At 43.8% G+C, this 17,766-nt stretch overlaps 1 protein-coding gene across 1 annotated transcript in view; it reads left to right on the top strand.

The window, feature by feature from the left end:
* The window catches only part of LOC309547300 (stomatin-like), a gene marked incomplete at both ends in the record, with an annotated part of 45,676 nt that extends 28,243 nt beyond the window's left edge, over nucleotides 1–17,433 (top strand). The window contains one exon of the mRNA XM_082247133.1: nucleotides 17,245–17,433. Within this exon, the coding sequence (XP_082103259.1) occupies nucleotides 17,245–17,433 (189 nt within the window). The remainder of the gene's footprint in view (nucleotides 1–17,244) is intronic.
* Nucleotides 17,434–17,766: the final 333 nt, after the last annotated feature.

The following is a 17,766-nucleotide window of genomic DNA, read 5'->3' as shown; positions in this document are numbered from 1 at the left end:
TGAGCACTGGTTAAAGCTTGTAGGAGGAGTATTCATTCTCCCCTTTTGTCCTATGAGTCTGCATGAGCCCTGACCCTCTGTTTGAACAATGCTGATTGGCCCTGTGCTAATCACATGCACTCTGCCAGGAAAAAAAAAAAACTCTTTAGCAATACACACCGAACTGAGCATGTGCAGCTTGTCCCCAAGGCTCTGTTCTGTCAGGAGATGGTTTGGGGACTGTAGAAGAAGGGAAGGATGAGAGAAGACAGGATCAAACAGCCTTTTTACACATTGCAAAGGATTAAACCCTTAGGCTCCACAGTGAGTATAACAACATGCTTTACTGCGAGTATAACAAAATGCTTTACTGCATATACAGACTGATTTTTATGGTTGTGGGTTTAGTAACATTTTAAGAGGTGCTGGTAGGGGTAGCTGTCCATGCAATATTATATAGTGTCTATGATTATATATTGTATTCTCATTTTCAGCAAGAAAGTGGAGCTCCAGCCTTTTTTTCACACGCTTTCCAAGCTATACTTATGTGCTTTGCTGGAGAAAGTTTGTTGTTTATAGAGCCCAATAGCTCAAGCTGAAAATCACACCCACACAACCAAATCAGTCAGCATTCTCTCAAAGTGGACCATGCACCTAAATAGTAAGGTCTTCTAAATTATTGTGCCCACCCCACCTGGTAAAAATGCCACATTAACCAGTTGTGGACCGCCAAGTGCCTTTTTTACTGTGGCAGGGTGGCTGCTCTGCCCTAAATCAGGTACATGTACATGTACATGATTTACATGATTTTGGGGGTAGGTGGGTGTGCCTGCTGGCCGATCTGTGCTGTGATTCGGCACAACACAAGTAGGTCAGCAGACCCTGGCCAGTGATTTATGCAGCTTCCACAGCGATTGCTCAGGAATGAGAAATGCATAGTTACATTAGTCCAAGCTGGAACATTGCAACTTTTCAATAAATATCATACCTAGACTTCAGATTTAAATGTTTATACAGCAGTTTGAAAACGTGTAGGCCAATAAACCTCAGAGAACAGTGTATGCAAACTAAAATAAATGAGTCACAAAAAGCTGCAATTAACTTCGCAAACAGCATGCCAATCAAAATACAGAAGGACGAGACAGACTGAAAATTACGTTTGAAACAAAACCTGTGACATACTGTATACATACTGTATAGTTTTAGTAATGTTGATCTGCACATCTGCGGCAGTAATCTGTTCAAACTTTATTTTATTTATGTATCAGTAGAAGCAGTCTGCAACATTTACAACACTAGGTATTTATACCCATGCTGAGGGTGGTGGTATTCAACCCAGAATATCACTGGTGTAGCGGCCCCTTTGGCATTGAGTAAATAACGAGAGGAGAGCTTCTGACGGGTGCAGTACTTTTATTCTTTTGCATCAAAGGTGTGCAGGAGGGTTGAACACCACCAACATTAATCTCTTTAACAACTTGAGCACCGTAAACCATAAGCATCATGAGCACCATAAGCACCGTGAAAACTGTAAAACGACATACAATACATTTGTTTACAGTGATCACCAAAAAGGGGGTTACAAGCTTAATTACAAATGTGAAGTTACAAGGTGGATTTCAGTTGTCTGCACACATATCTAAATTACATTAAACATCTAAGGAAACATGACTACATGCAAAATGCTTTAGATTATCTATAGCATATTTTAAACTAACAGCATGGACACAATTTATGTCTAACAACATATACACTTTTACATATAATGCACTTTTACTGCATACCTCGCTCCGCTTGCCAAGGGGTGCAAACTTTATGCCTTAGGGATCCTCTCTAGCAATCATCTTCCCATGAGTTTCTTTTACCTCAGAGCTAGAGGGAGGAGGAGTGGTCTAGTGGTTCTGCTGATTAAACATTCCCCAGGGAAACAAGAGGAAGGCAGAAAGTTTCCACCTGGCAGTAAGTGCTGAACAAAGATTTAAAGTGATAAGCGGACAGTTACAACTGGATTGGTGAGTCTGAGGGTGACGAGTCTGCAGATAGGGTGAGTACTGCAGCCAGAGCTGCTTTTTTAATTGGTTCTGGGAAGGAATTGTTTCATTACCCAAGCTGTAATTTGGCCTGAAGACCAAGCCTTCTCTGCCACTTTTTGTTTACAAGTAAAAATCAGTATTTTTTGCTAGAAAATTACTTGTAACCCTCAAACATTATATATTTTTTTATATATTATTTTTTTAGCAGAGACCCTATAAAATGGTGATAATTGCAATTAGTTTATGTCACATATATATGTGCAGCGTCTTTTCAAATGCAATTTTTTTTGGAAAAGATACACTTAAATTTAAATGCAAAAAAGCACAGTATATACCCAATTTTTTGTTAAAACAAATGTTACGGCGAGTAAATAGATACCTAACATGTCACGCTTTAAAAGTGTGCGCTGCCATGGAATGGTGAAAACTACGTTACCAAAAAATCTCCATAGTCGATGATTTAAATATTTTTACAGGTTACCCGTTTAGAGTTACAGAGGAGGTCTAGGGCTAGAATGACTGCTCTCGCTCTGCCGCACCACATGAATGGTGTGAAGACCCTTTACATATGTGCACATTATGTATGCGTTCCCTTCTGCAAGTGAGTACAGAGGGATAGGGGCGCTTAAAAAAAAATAAAATAATGTATTATTCATTTTATTTTTTTATTTTTACACTGTTTCTTTTTTATTTATTTATTTTTTATCACTTGTATTTCTTTGACAAGGATTGTAAACATCCCTTGTAATAGACATAAAGGATGACGGGTCCTCTTTATGAAGAGATCTGGGGTCTCTTTCTTCTACCCTTTGAGAGCCGGTTCACATTTATGCGGCTGCGGCGTTCGCATGTAATGTCGGAGCGCACTGCTCCTTCATTACATGCGATCGGCTGTACGGTGCGAGTTTAGCCATACACTTTGTATGGCTAAATTCACACCGCACCCGCAGCAAACACGCACAGGACCCTTTTTTGCAGCCGCATCAGGATCGGATCGCACATCGGTTCACATTTGTGCGATCCGATCCTGTGCAAACTGCAAGATCGCACTGTGATATGCGATCAAACTGGGGGTGTCGTTAAGATTACATTGACACCCCCAGCGTATCGCATATGGCAGTGTGAACTGCCGGGGGTGCGTTTGCGATGTGGGAACAGGCTGCGAATTCGCAGCCTTCCCGCATCGCATAAGTGTGAACCGGGGCTGAAAGCAAAAGATCAAAACAAAAAAACATTGATCTTATGCTTAAACAATTTATTTTTTCTGCCCCAGACCGGAAATGATGTTTTGACATTGCTCTGGTCCTCCTAGATGATAGAGGTGATCAGAGATGATCTGATTGCTCTTCACTTCTATGACCAGCTGTGCGAACCGTTGGAACATTTCCCGGACTTGCTGGTAAGAATGGTAAACCTGAGAAATGCCAGCGAGCGGCTCGAGGGGGGGATGACCCCTCCTGCTGCTTCTAAAAGCGTTCCAGCGGCTAATCAGCCACTTTGATTGCTTTTGAGAAAAAGAATCGCCAGTTGAAAAAAAAATACTGGGGTTATGGCCAATAGCTTCAGCCATAACTTCGGTAAATCACTTCAAAGCAGCAACGTACATATACGTATTGCGGTCTTGAAGTGGTCAGCTGTACTAGAATAATGAGAAAAAATAAAAAAGGATATATTATTGTGTACAGCATGTTATATGTGTTACACAGGGGTGGCACTGGCAGGGGTGTCTCCTAATGCTTTCACACTTGCAGGAAAAGGCTCAGCACTGGTACAATAGTGGAAAACCTGTATAGATGGGCACCAGTCACTTAGATGCAAACAAAAAGGAGTTTATTAGCTCACACTCAAACTCCAGGGAGAGGGGGTCAGGAATGTAGAACATCCATTACTGACCGGCAGACTCACTAGCAAAACCGTACAAGAAAATGGCCTTTAAGCTGATAGCAACCATATCTTCATTAGATCCTCCCGATGCTTTCCTAGCCTCCATGCAAGGTTCACCTCAACAGGACCTCAAGTGGCAGACTCACCTCTGGTATTCAATCCCATGGCATCCCTTCCCTTTGAAGAGAATTCGTATCACTTCCTGTTGTGTCTACAAGAAAGGAAGTAAAGTGAATCTACTCAAAAAACAAAAGGATGATGAGGGTTTTAAATAGTACCTACAATATTAAACATTTTAAAAAAATTGATTTTAGATATTTTTTTTTGACATACATTTTTAGTACTATAATTTCAGTGCAGGTGAATTGACTGGCAAAAAGTTCTGTATGCTGTATGTCTCCTGCATTGGGGGCTAGCCCCAGAAACAGGGATATCTGATCACCCTATCTATGAGCGAACCCACTGCTTGCATCATGGTTGAGAACTCCTAAGAGGAGTACTTTTTGTGGCTACTGTGATGTTTTTCAGGAAGCTATGTACAGCCCCATCCTACCAGCCGTGATCTGTCTGCATTGCTCAGAGATCCATTGATGGAACAACTGGGTTTAAAACAAGTGTAGCACTACCCCCGAAGGAGCCTCTTGGTAATTTGGGTTTTCTGTTCTGCACCTCAACTCCAAGAACAGCCTTAGCCCCTCTGACACACCTTTTTTGCGTGAAAGTTACTGTAAGCACCTTTAGGAACAAAACCATAGAATCCCTCAACTTGACTGTGAATTATAACCAGGAAATAGACACAAGACCGTTTAGTGGTATAGTAACTCAATGTATTGGTATGAGTTAGAATAAATTATGGTTTGAGCATAAATGAACACCCAGAAAGAAGGTTTAGTCACAGTCTACTAGACCATATAATCACTATGCCAGGATAACTTCAAATAGAGTTCTTCATAACTAGACAGGAATTAACCCATGAATCAGCAAAGTCAGCAATAAACAAAGCATACAAGCATTAACTTCAATGTGAATAATATAGTGAGGGAAAAAAAGTATTTTATCCCCTGCTGATTTTGTATGTTTGCCCACTGACAAAGAAATGATCAGTCTATAACTTTAATAGTAGGTTAATTTTAACAGTGAGAGACAGAATAAAGCCCCGTACACACGTAGCGATCGTCGGCCGAACGATCGGCCGTCTTTTGTCCGGTGCTGTCCTGCTGGCTGAAAAGTGCTAAAGACTGCACACAAATTTTGTCGGCCAACAACAGCCGACTGCAGAAGTGATGTCATGTGATGGTTAACTTTCCGTGTGTTTTTTCTTTTCTGAGCATGCCCAGTCTTGCTAATCTGCTGTTTGTCGGCCGAATTCTGTACTGACTGGCGAACAATCGGCCGTTCTGGTGACGGCCAACAAAAATTTTAAAGTCTGCACGCCAGATTCTGTTCGGCCGAAAATTCGCTGTCGGTTGTCGGAAGCATCATATTAACAAGCCGACAATCGGCCGATCGTTCGGCGGCCGAATATTTACGGCCGACAATCGCTACATGTGTACGGGGCTTAACAAAAAAATCCAGAAAAACGCATTTAAAAAAAGTTAGAAATAGATTTGCATTTTAATGAGTTAAGTAAGTATTTGATCTTGTATCAATTAGCAAGATTCCTAGCTCCCAGGTGTCTTCTATATAGGTAACGAGCTGAGATTAGGAGCATTCTCTTAGACCCCTTTCACACAGGCGGACCGTTCAGATCCGGCCTTTCAGTTTTTTTGGCGGATCTGAACGGTCACCCCATGCATCTCTATGGGGCATAGGATGTCAGCGGAGACATGTCCACTGACATCCGATCCGTCAAATCTGGACGGATGGAAACCCTATTTTCCATCCGTCCAGCGGATGGGATGGGATCGGATGAGAACGGACCGACGGTCCGTTCCCATCCGATTCCCCCATAGAGATGCATGGGGACCTGACAGCTGTGTCTCCGCACACAGCGCAGAGACACAGCTGTCATCCTCCTGCTCAATCCCCCCGCTGAGAAAAACAGAGTCCGCCGACGGACTCCCTAGTGTGAAAGAGCCCTTAAAGGGAGTGCTCCTAATCTCAGCTTGTTACCTGTATAAAAGACACCTGTCCACAGAAGCAGGCAATCAATCAGATTCCAATCTCTCCACCATGGCCAAGACCAAAGAGCTGTCCAAGGGTGTCAGGGACAATATTGTAGACCTACACAAGTCTGGAATGGGCTACAAGCAGCTTGGTGAGAGGGTGATAACACCTGGTGCGATTATTCGCAAATGGAAGAAACACAAAATAACTGTTAATCTCCCTCGGTCTGGGGCATCATGCAAGATGTCACCTTACGGAGTTTCAGTGATCATGAGAATGGTGAGGAATCAGCCCAGAACTACATGGGAGAATCTTGTGATCTCAAGGCAGCTGGGACCATAGTCACCAAGAAAACAATTGGTAACGCATTACGCCGTGAAAGACTGAAATCCTGCAGCGCCCGCATGGCCCCCCCTGCTTAGGAAAGCACATGTACAGGCCCGTCTGAAGTTTTCTAATGAACATCTGAATGATTCAGAGGAGAACTGGGTGAAAGTGTTCTGGTCAGATGAGACCAAATTCAAGCTCTTTGGCATCAACTCGCCGTGTTTGGAGGAGGAGGAATGCTGTCTATGACCCCAAGAACACCATCCCCACTGTCAAACATGGAGGTGGAAACATTATGCTTTGGGGGTGTTTTTCTGCTAAGGGGACAGGACAAATTCACTGCATCAAAGGGAAGGATGAGCTGGGCCATATACCATCAAATCTTGGGTGAGAACCTCCTTTCCTTAGCAAGGGCATTGAAAATGGGTCATGGATGGGTATTCCAGCATGACGATGACCCAAAACACATGACCAAGGCAACAAAGGAGTGGCTCAAGAAGAAGCCCATTAAGGTCCTGGAGTAGCCTAGCCAGTCTCCAGACCTTAATCCCATAGAAAATATGTGGAGGGAGCTGAAGGTTCAAATTACCAAACATCAGGCACAAAACCTTAATGACTTGGAGAGGATCTGCAAAGAGGAGTGGGACAAAATCCATCCTGAGATGTGTGCAAACCTGGTGGCCAACTGCAAGAAATGTCTGACCTCTGTGATTGCCAACAAGGGTTTTGCCACCAAGTACTAAGTCATGTTTTGCGAAGGGGTCAAAAACGTATTTCATTCATTAAAATGCAAATCAATTTATAACTTTTTTTAAAATGCATTTTTCTGGATTTTTGTTGTTATTCTGTCTCTCACTGTTAAAAAAATAAAAAACTACAATTAAAATTATAGACTGATCATTTCTTTGTGTGGGCAAAAGTACAAAATCAGCAGGGGATCAAATACTTTTTTCCTTTACTGTACAATGCATAGTCTACAGTGCACTCTAGGAATATGACTAGGATATGATGCAATGTCCCCTGAGCGTAAACTCTTAGCATAAGCAATATATAGAGTAGCAGCTGTAAAATGACAGTCATTAGTTCTAACTTTTCAGCCGGCTAGTGTTGTGGCCCAGTTATACCATTGGTGCACATGAGAATAGTCCCAGTCAAGCCTGCAAGCAACAATAAGGCTACTAGGTGCCTGTATGGTCAGTTCCTAAAGGTCTCAGTGTCAGGAATCTGCAGCAGAGATGACCAGATCTGTATGGCTACTCTCAAGAAACTGGGACCAGACTGTGTTTGCTTTAAGTGAGATTTATTTACAGTGAAACAAAATCCTTCCAGACCCCAGCACACCGCAAACAAGTAAACCAAAAAAAACCTAAAAACTAACAAATAGAAGCCTAACTAACTATATACAATATATACAAAATGAATGCCGAAAAGCAGGGGAAAACTGGAGGTGGAGGAAGAAGATGGAAAGGGGGAAACAAAACTGGGATCAGGAATTGTCACGTACCTGGAGATGGAGCCTGACGTGGAGAGGAAGGCGATCTCTTACACCTCCGGCCTAGTACCCCTGATAATGCAAACAGGAGACACAGAAGCCTGGAGTGGCACAAGTGCCTAGAAGTTCAGATGGTGAAGGCTGCAGATGAGGTCCGTGCGTACTTGGATGCAGACTGGATCGTGATGCAGACAGCAGGTACTTGGCAGACTGACTGGTCACAGGCAGCAGATGCTTAGCAGGCTGGCAGATCACAGGCAGCAGAGTAGTCAGGTTCAGGCAGGAGTTGGCAACGGCAGACAGGCAGACAGGCAGACAGCAGGATAAAGCGGAGACGTTGTCGAAGAGCAAGCCAGGGGTCGGTTCAGGCAGAGTTCAATCGTGGTCAGACGGATCAGGACAGCAACAGAGTAAACACCAGGAACAGGAAACAGGAAGCAGGAAGCTGTAGACCATAAGGCAAGGTCCTAGTGCAGCAGAGGTGTTTATATAGGCCATTTGGCGCCACTTAGTGGCAGGTGTGGAAAGTGAACAGGAATCCAAAGTCCATAGGTTTGGCTAAATAGGCTTTCTCCGTTGGTTAACAAACACTCTCCGTCTGCACATAACTATGTGCCTGGGCTTACTTCTTCTTCCCTGACACTGCCCCCCCCTTACGGGCAGCCTCCGGATGCCCAACTGAGTAAATTTCTCAGGGTACCTGCAGCGGAAGGCCTGAATTAGTTCCTGGGCGTGAACATTCGATTCTGGTTCCCACGAGTTTTCCTCAGGGCCATAGCCCTTCCACTTGATCAGATATTGAAGCTGATTCCTCCTTTTCCTACAGTCTAAAATGGCCTCTACCTCATATTCCTCTTCGCCATTAATGACCACTGGTTCGGGAGGACCTGAGTTCCGTTCTGGAAAGGGATTAGAAACTGTGGGTTTTAGTAGAGACACATGAAACACAGGATGAATCTTCAGTGAGTCTGGCAATATAAGTTCATAGGAAACATCATTTATCTTCCTCTTTACTGGAAAAGGTCCCACAAATTTGGGACCAAGCTTTTTCATAGGACAAGCCAACTTGAGATTGGTGGTGGATAACCAGACTTGCTCACCTGGTTTCAAAATTAAATCTCCCCTTTTCTTCTTATCAAAGAATCTCTTGTTGTCCTCCTGTGCCTTAGAGATTGTTTCCCGCAAAATTCTGTTGTTATGTTGGAGAAATTCAAGGGTGTCTTGTACAGCTGGATTTGAAGAGTCAGGAACAGTATTGGACAGAAATAAAGGGTGAAACCCATAGTTAGCAAAGAAAGGAGATTGTTTTGTAGCAGAGTGTCTTGAATTATTGTATGCAAATTCAGCCAGCGGTAATAATGAAACCCAGTCATCCTGAGAAAAAGAAGTAAAACAACGGATATATTGTTCAAGAGTCTGATTTGTTCTTTCAGTCTGACCGTTAGACTGAGGGTGGTATGCAGAGGAAAATGAAAGTTCTATCTTTAGTTTTTCACAGAGAGCCCTCCAAAACTTTGACGTGAATTGTACTCCTCGATCAGAAACAATGTTTCCAGGAACACCATGGAGCCTCACAATTTCCTTTATAAAGACTCTGGCTGTTTCTATTGCGGAGGGAACCCCTTTCAAGGGCACAAAGTGAGCCATTTTGGAAAACCGGTCCACCACGACAAAGATGGCTGAGCACCCTTCAGATGTTGGTAGTTCTACCACAAAGTCCATCGAAATCATCCTCCAGGGTCTATCGGGGACTGGAAGGGGCCTAAGTAAACCCCAGGTCTTATTTCTGCTACTCTTGTTACGAATACAAACGGTGCAAGAACTTACATATTCCTTACAATCCTTGTCCAAATTAGGCCACCAGAACAGGCGCTGTACTAGATCTGTGGTCTTATGAACTCCGAAATGTCCTGCCAAGGGATGATCGTGGCATAGTTCCAGAACTGCTACTCGGACATTCTCTGGTACAAATATCTTATCCCCAGACCACAGTAAGCCTTCTCTAGCAGCAAGCGTTGTCCCAGGTGGAGAGGGAGCCCCCAATGAGGCCTGCTTGATTTGTGACAAGATATCTGTTTGCAGCAACAAAAAGTTTCCTGCAGATAATATAGTATCTGAAGTAGGTGGGTCTTTGGGGTCATCAAACATTCGGGACAAAGCATCAGGTTTGACATTCTTTGATCCTGGCCTGTAGGTTATATGAAACAAAAATCTTGAAAAAAAAAGTGCCCACCTGGCCTGACGTGGCTTCAAACGTTTGGCTGCCTTCAAGTACTCCAGATTCTTGTGATCTGTATAAATCAAAATCGGATGCGCTGCCCCCTCCAAGAGGTACCTCCATTCTTCCAGAGCTGATTTGATAGCAAGCAGTTCACGATCTCCCACATCGTAGTTTCTCTCAGCAGAGGACATTTTACGTGAAAAAAACGCCACTGGGTGTAACAGAGTCTTTGGGCCCTGGCGCTGTGACAGAACTGCCCCTACTGCGTTTTCGGATGCATCTACTTCCAAGACAAAGGATAACGCTGGATCTGGGTGGCTAAGAATGGGTGCTGATGTAAAGAGTCCCTTTAGAGTCTCAAAAGCAGCTTGTGCTTCAGGTGACCAACAGAACCGAATGCCCTGCTTGGTCAATTGAGTGATGGGGGCAATAATGGCAGAAAACCCCTTAATAAATTTCCGATAGAAATTTGCGAATCCGACAAAGCGCTGGACTCCCTTCTTGTCTGATGGTGCAGGCCACTCTAATATGGCAGAAACTTTCTGTGGGTCCATTTTGATGCCTTCAGTAGAGATGATCAACCCCAAGAACTGAATGCTTTGCTGTTCAAACTCGCACTTTTCTGCTTTGGCGTAAAGTCCATGTACCCTGAGCCGACCGAGGACCTTCTTGACATGACCTCGGTGAAGCTCCAGAGAAACAGAAAAAATCAGAATGTCATCAAGATAAACAATAACGAAAATGTCCAGAAAATCCTTGAAGATATCATTAACAAAGTGTTGGAAGGTTGCCGGTGCATTACATAGCTCAAACGGCATTACTAAATACTCAAAGTGCCCAAATCTGGTACGAAAGGCCGTCTTCCACTCATCTCCTTCTCGAATGCGTACCAGATTATAAGCTCCCCGTAAATCCAGCTTGGTAAATACTGTTGCTGATCTAAGTCTCTGGAACAATTCTGGAACTAACGGAAGGGGATACCGGTTCTTGACTGTAATTTTATTCAACTCGCGGTAATCCACACAGGGCCGGAGAGAGTGGTCTTTCTTTTCCACGAAAAAGATACCTGCCCCTGCTGGTGAAGTGGAGGGACAGATGAAGCCTTTACTTAAGCTGTCATCTATGTACTCTTTCAATGTCTCTAGTTCACGTACAGACAGAGGATAGATTCGTCCAAATGGGATTTCAGCCCCAGGCAGCAACTCAATCGGGCAGTCGTAGGATCTGTGAGGCGGAAGTGTGTCAGCTCCGCGTTTGCTAAATACGTCCAAGAAGTCATGGTAAACTGCTGGGACGGCTTGGTGTAATTCAGCATCCGAGTCCATGCATAGTAAGGGCAGTGGTAGACCTGAAGGTCCTAGGAGGCAGTGTTCATGACAATATGAAGATTGAAAGTCCACTTTGCCAGTCACCCAGTCAATACTGGGGTTATGTGCCTGTAGCCAGGGTATACCCAAAATGACTGGAAATAGCGGGGATGAAATAGCGTCCAAACATAACAGTTCCTTGTGACCAGATGGTGAGGTTAGGACTGGCAAAGGTATAGTCTGTTGAGTGACTGTTCCAGATCTTATGCTGGAACCATCGGCCAGATATACAGAAAGTCCCTGGGCTTTGGGCTGCAAAGGTATCTGATGCTGAGTGGCAAAAGCCAGATCAACAAAGCAGCTGCAGGCTCCTGAGTCAATTATAGCGGAGACTGGAACGGTTCTTCCTGAAAGCTCGAACGAGATAGGGAGAGCAACATGAGTGGAACTAGAAAGCACTGGTGGCAGATTAACAGGTAAGATGGTCAGACACTTACGTGCCTTTGCTGGACAGTTCTGCACATAGTGCCCCGCTTCCCCACAGTAGAGGCATAGGTTGTTCTGGCGGCGGCGTTGACGTTCTTCAGGCGTTAGAGAGGTACGTAGCAGCCCCAATTGCATTGGCTCAGGTTCCTTAGCTGTGGGTGAGGCAGGAGCGGCTGAAGCCATGTTTGCTCTTGGCGGGGCTTTCCATACGGGAAACGCATGACTGGAGGACCTTTCCCACCTTCGTTCCCTGAGGCGGCGATCAATCTGGATAGAGAGATTAATAAGTCCTTCCAGTGAGCTGGGTACCCCTACACGAGCCAGTTCATCCTTTAAGGGTTCAGCTAGGCCCAAGCAGAACTGGTAACGCAAGGCAGCGTCATTCCAGCAGGTGTCAGCACTCCAGCGCCTGAACTCTGTCACATAATCTTCCACTGCCCTGCGGCCTTGCTGAAGCGAGTGAAGGGCCGCCTCTGCTGATGCGGATCGCTGAGGATCATCGTAGAGTTGTGCCATAGCGTCAAAAAAGAGAGTCAGGGTGGACAGCTTGGCATCGTTTTTCTCTAGCAGATGGTGAGCCCAGGCTTGAGGTTCGCCTTGAAGTAATGATATGATGAACCCAACCTTGGTTGCCTCTAAGGAGAAGGTGCGAGGTTGTAAAGCAAAATATAATTCACATGCGTTGCAAAATGCACGGAATTTGCTACGATCACCAGAAAATCTCTCAGGCATAGGAACTCTGGGTTCTGGAGGCAGCATCAGGACAGTGGGTGCAGCTATGGCTCCTGAAGAAGCAACTGGATTAGCAGGAGTCGCATCAGTCGCTGAAGTCGCCACTGCAGGAAGTGTCTGGATGCGATTTTCCAGTTGAGTGTACCCCTCTTGTAAGTCCTTAATGGCTTGTGACAATGCTGTGATGTGTTGGCAGATCTCATCCAGTGGAGATGCCCCTCTCTCAGGCTCCGACATGGCCTTATGGTACTGTCACGTACCTGGAGATGGAGCCTGACGTGGAGAGGAAGGCGATCTCTTACACCTCCGGCCTAGTACCCCTGATAATGCAAACAGGAGACACAGAAGCCTGGAGTGGCACAAGTGCCTAGAAGTTCAGATGGTGAAGGCTGCAGATGAGGTCCGTGCGTACTTGGATGCAGACTGGATCGTGATGCAGACAGCAGGTACTTGGCAGACTGACTGGTCACAGGCAGCAGATGCTTAGCAGGCTGGCAGATCACAGGCAGCAGAGTAGTCAGGTTCAGGCAGGAGTTGGCAACGGCAGACAGGCAGACAGGCAGACAGCAGGATAAAGCGGAGACGTTGTCGAAGAGCAAGCCAGGGGTCGGTTCAGGCAGAGTTCAATCGTGGTCAGACGGATCAGGACAGCAACAGAGTAAACACCAGGAACAGGAAACAGGAAGCAGGAAGCTGTAGACCATAAGGCAAGGTCCTAGTGCAGCAGAGGTGTTTATATAGGCCATTTGGCGCTACTTAGTGGCAGGTGTGGAAAGTGAACAGGAATCCAAAGTCCATAGGTTTGGCTAAATAGGCTTTCTCCGTTGGTTAACAAACACTCTCCGTCTGCACATAACTATGTGCCTGGGCTTACTTCTTCTTCCCTGACAGGAATGAAGGGGGAGCAGGTTCAACTCAGCAGGATACAGGATACGGTTAACAGGGCAGGAGCAGGAACAGGATAGCGGCTAGCAGTATCTGAAAGCAAGCAAAATACCAGAGTGAGAGGCACTTATAGGGGAGGACCTAAATGCCTTACCAGCAGCCAGCATCAGGTGGTAACTAATTACTGGCTGCTGGGAGACATCCGCTGGTGGACACTGAAATTACAACTCTCTGCCCAGGGAACTACAGTGCCACCAGCAGGTGATCCAGGCCCTGATACTCAGCCCCTCTAACTGCAAATAGTAAATTCCACAGCAGCAGCTCACTTGTCCCAGCAATAATACTATCACCATCCAGTCGCACACCGCAATTAGTCCACTCTCTGCTCTGCAAATCTGAACTCCACACTCCAGATCCTGCTCAGGATGCCGTTATGCAGTATTGGTGGTGCACACAGGACAGCAATGTGCACTATCCAGCAGGGGTACAAGGGGTGGGCAGAAGGGGCGGCTGCCTGGGTGCTGTGGTATCATATGAGGTGGAGGGGGGGCACCGTGAGTAGATTGGGGGGGTGATTTGTGTTTGGACGGGACATTTGTAGGGTGGCAGAATTGTTCTGAGAGGGGAAATTAGGGGTGTGTGCTAGGAATGGTAATCTGGGGGGGGGTTTGTGTTGCGAGGGGGTATGGGGGAAGATGATATGTTCCAGGAGAAGGGACTTGGGGGGGGGGGGGGTGCTGGAAGAGGTGATATGGTAGAGAAGGAGGGAGTTTGTGCTAGAAGGGGACATTTTATATATTTGGGGGGGGGGGGGGGACTTGCACTCCCAACACTTATGTTGGGGGGCGGGGGATGGAGAGGATGATTTATGCCAGGAGGGAGGTTTTGGGGGTTTGTGCTAGAAGAGGTGATATGGTAGAGTGGGAGGGAATTTGTTGCTAGGAGGGGAAATTTATTTTTTCTGGGGGGGGGGGGGACTTGCACTTGTAGGGATGATGGTATTTGTGCAAGGAGGGGAAATTTGGTGGGAGGATTTGTGCTAGGAAAGGGATGGGGGGGGGGGGATTTTGTGCTTGGAGGGGAAATTTGAGAGGTAGAGGGTGTGTGCTAGGAAAGGTGATTTTTTTTTTGGGGGGGGGATTTTTAGAGACAGAGGAATAGAGGTTGGAGGAATTTGTGCTGGCAGGGAGGATTTCAGCAGGGGGGTAGACTTGTACTGACAGTTAGGGGTATTTATACTTATGGGGTTTGCATGCAGATTAGTGCTCAGTTTTTTTGTGTGTGTGTGTGTGTGTGTGTGTGTGTGTGTGGGGGGGCGCAGTTTGGTATGCTTCTCCTGGGCTCTAGGTGACCCTGTTCCAGCACTGCTTACCAGGCTCCCTCATTGCAAAAGGAAGCCTTGTCCTGTACAGTCTCAGAAAATGCAGCTATTTCTTGTCCTCCCTGGGAAATGCAGTTCAAAAGCTCTTGATTGCAGTGGAGCCTCTCTCCTATGGGCTACAGTTTGCACAGTGCCATGCTACCGGACTTGATCTATTGAACCCTTCCTGCTCAGCAGCTCATTCCTCTTGCTGATATAGCTGTAAACCAGTTCTGCACTGCAGGGCAGCAGCTGGTGTTTATCTCATTCTCAAGTCTTCGCCAATCGACTGACTGGATAAGGTATGTAATGGAAAGGTGTTTTTTTTTTTTTTTATATTTAACATATTGATGTGGGGAAAGAGAGGAAACAAGAAAGGCAAAATATAAACAGATTCAATTTCAGCTTTAATTTACTTTTTTATTTAAAATGTATTGTAAAGAAATAATCTACATAGACTAGCATGTACTTTTGACTAAATGCTGTATATTAGAACAAAGTAGCACAAAGATTACTTTTTGCAGTTTCAGATTACTGTATTAGTTCTTTCCTCTAAACTTTGGTGTGTTCAGAGTTTGCTCAGAGGACAGCCATACAGTACCCTGGCTCTCTGCATTCCTAATCCAGCTGAATGCTTGTTTAGGACTGCTGCCAGGAACTGTCAAGATCCTCAGTATAAATATACCGCTCAGTGCTTTGACACTGACAAAAGCCTATTGTTCCCATCCTGTAATGTCAGAGTAAAATATGTCTTTCAGACAACTAAGTAAATATTGTCCAATTATATATTTATGAGCCAGGGCAGACATACAGTTTGATGTACGTCCCAAATTTTGGGACCGGTGCTAAAGAAAGCGAAGGCCTGGGCAGAAATTGTTGAAGAAAATATATACTGTATTTAAGAAAATAGAGCTGTTACTTTAGTAATAAAGCATTAAAGTCCAACTTTAGCTAAAACTTTTATGTAGTTTTGGAGGAAATAGGGAAGGAATGGAGCATCTGTCAGGTTTTTATTGCTGGCTGTGTGTCGGGATAGGTATGTACATATACAGTATGTTATTCATACATCACTCTTGGCGATTCTATGGGTCAGCTGTCTGGGCACCAGATCTGATATGCTTGAAAGCCTTTTCTATAAACTTTTTTTGGCATTTTTTTAAAGGTAGGTCACCAAGTCTTTCCAAAAATCAATTGCTCAGCTTGGGAATGGTATGCAGAATATGATACACATGTGCATATTCCATTCATGCACACATACTAACCTGCCCTGTGTCTTTGGAGTGTGGGAAGAAACCCACACAAACACAGGGAGAACATTCAAACTCCATGAAGGCGGTGTCCTGGTCAGGATTTAACCAAAGACCCCAGTGCAGAAAGGCATAAGTGCTTATCATTAAACCACTACCATTAGGTACTAAACCATACCTATAGGTAGCACCCCCTACTTTTGATAAAAAATACACTAAAATCATTATTTGGGTGAACAAGCACAATATCCCTGCTAAATTCAAATGTTGCACAAAACACACACACATAAAAAGGAGGTGATACAGAGTAATCTGAGAGGATTACACTGTATCACCTTAGTATCAGAAAAATATCAGATATTATAAATTGTAAATTATAAATTATATTATTAATATATATATATATATATATATATATATATATATATATATATATATATATATATATATATATATATATATATATATATATATTTTATAATATTTATATTTTATAATATATTTATATTTTATAATATATATATATTTTATAATATTTATATTTTATAATATATTTATATTTTATAATATATATTATTACAATATATATATATATATATATGTATATAATATATATTATAAATTATAAATATCAAAAAATTGTACCGCTTTTGGTACATAATTCCTGACATAATCATACCCAGGGAGGTTAATTAACATTATTTGTCCTATATTTCTCAGTATATTCAATACTCGATTAATATGGTCGAAAGTATGTCAAAATTTCGTTTGTTTTTAACATTCGATTTTGGAATGAATTGACTTTTCTGCATGAAAACCACATACACCGTTAGAAATTCATTTGTTTGAGAAAAATTTTTGCATCCTGCTCTTATGATTTTACTCACCACTGCCATTAAATGCAAACATCAATTTGACCACACTAACAATTAAAAAACCAAGCAAATGTTCTTTAAATTAGAAATTTTGCATGAAATTCTATTAGTTTATGGCCAGCTTTGTCCAAATATATTTTTCTTTTTTATAAGAGTTCTGTTTAAATAGTTTGTACTCACTAAATACTGTAGCAGATTGGACACATATATTAGAATGTTTCTAACTTAAATTCAAAGTGAAACCTGTAGAAAGTAAAAGTCCTTCAGAAAATTGGACCCTAATTCACCCTGCTTACTGTGTTTGATGCAGGTTGTTGCAGCAGAAGGGGAGATGAATGCTTCTCGGGCCCTTAAAGAAGCAGCAGTGATCATGTCAGAATCTCCAGCGGCCCTCCAGCTCCGATATCTTCAGACCTTGTCACAGATTGCGACAGAGCGGAATTCCACTGTTGTATTTCCCATCCCTGTTGAATTCTTTTCACTGATATCTCGAGCCTAGAAAGGACCAGTAACAAGTCTGAGCATGACCATGGCTATGCTCAAGGTACTACAAACATTCCTCAGCCTAAACCCTACCAACAAGTGAAAAGGAACTTTCTAATCAGTTTCTAGTTTGAAAACAGAAGTCTCAGTTGCATGCATCTACAAACAGCCAGCGATAGCACCAGTAATGGACACAGGAAAAAACCCTGAGATACAACTCTCCTCGCCTTTTCTTATAACCTCTTTCAGATATGACACTCAGCCAGGCCGATTTTGCTCTTTCTTCATCCATATCCATATCCATATCATATTTCACGTCACAGCACAGGGATGCACTACTTATACCCAC

The sequence above is a fragment of the Pelophylax lessonae genome (genome assembly GCF_965119305.1).
Source record: "Pelophylax lessonae genome assembly, chromosome: 2".
NCBI lineage: Eukaryota > Metazoa > Chordata > Amphibia > Anura > Ranidae > Pelophylax > Pelophylax lessonae.
The sequence above is the reverse complement of the archived record's forward strand: the minus strand, read 5'-3'. Positions and strand labels throughout refer to the sequence as shown.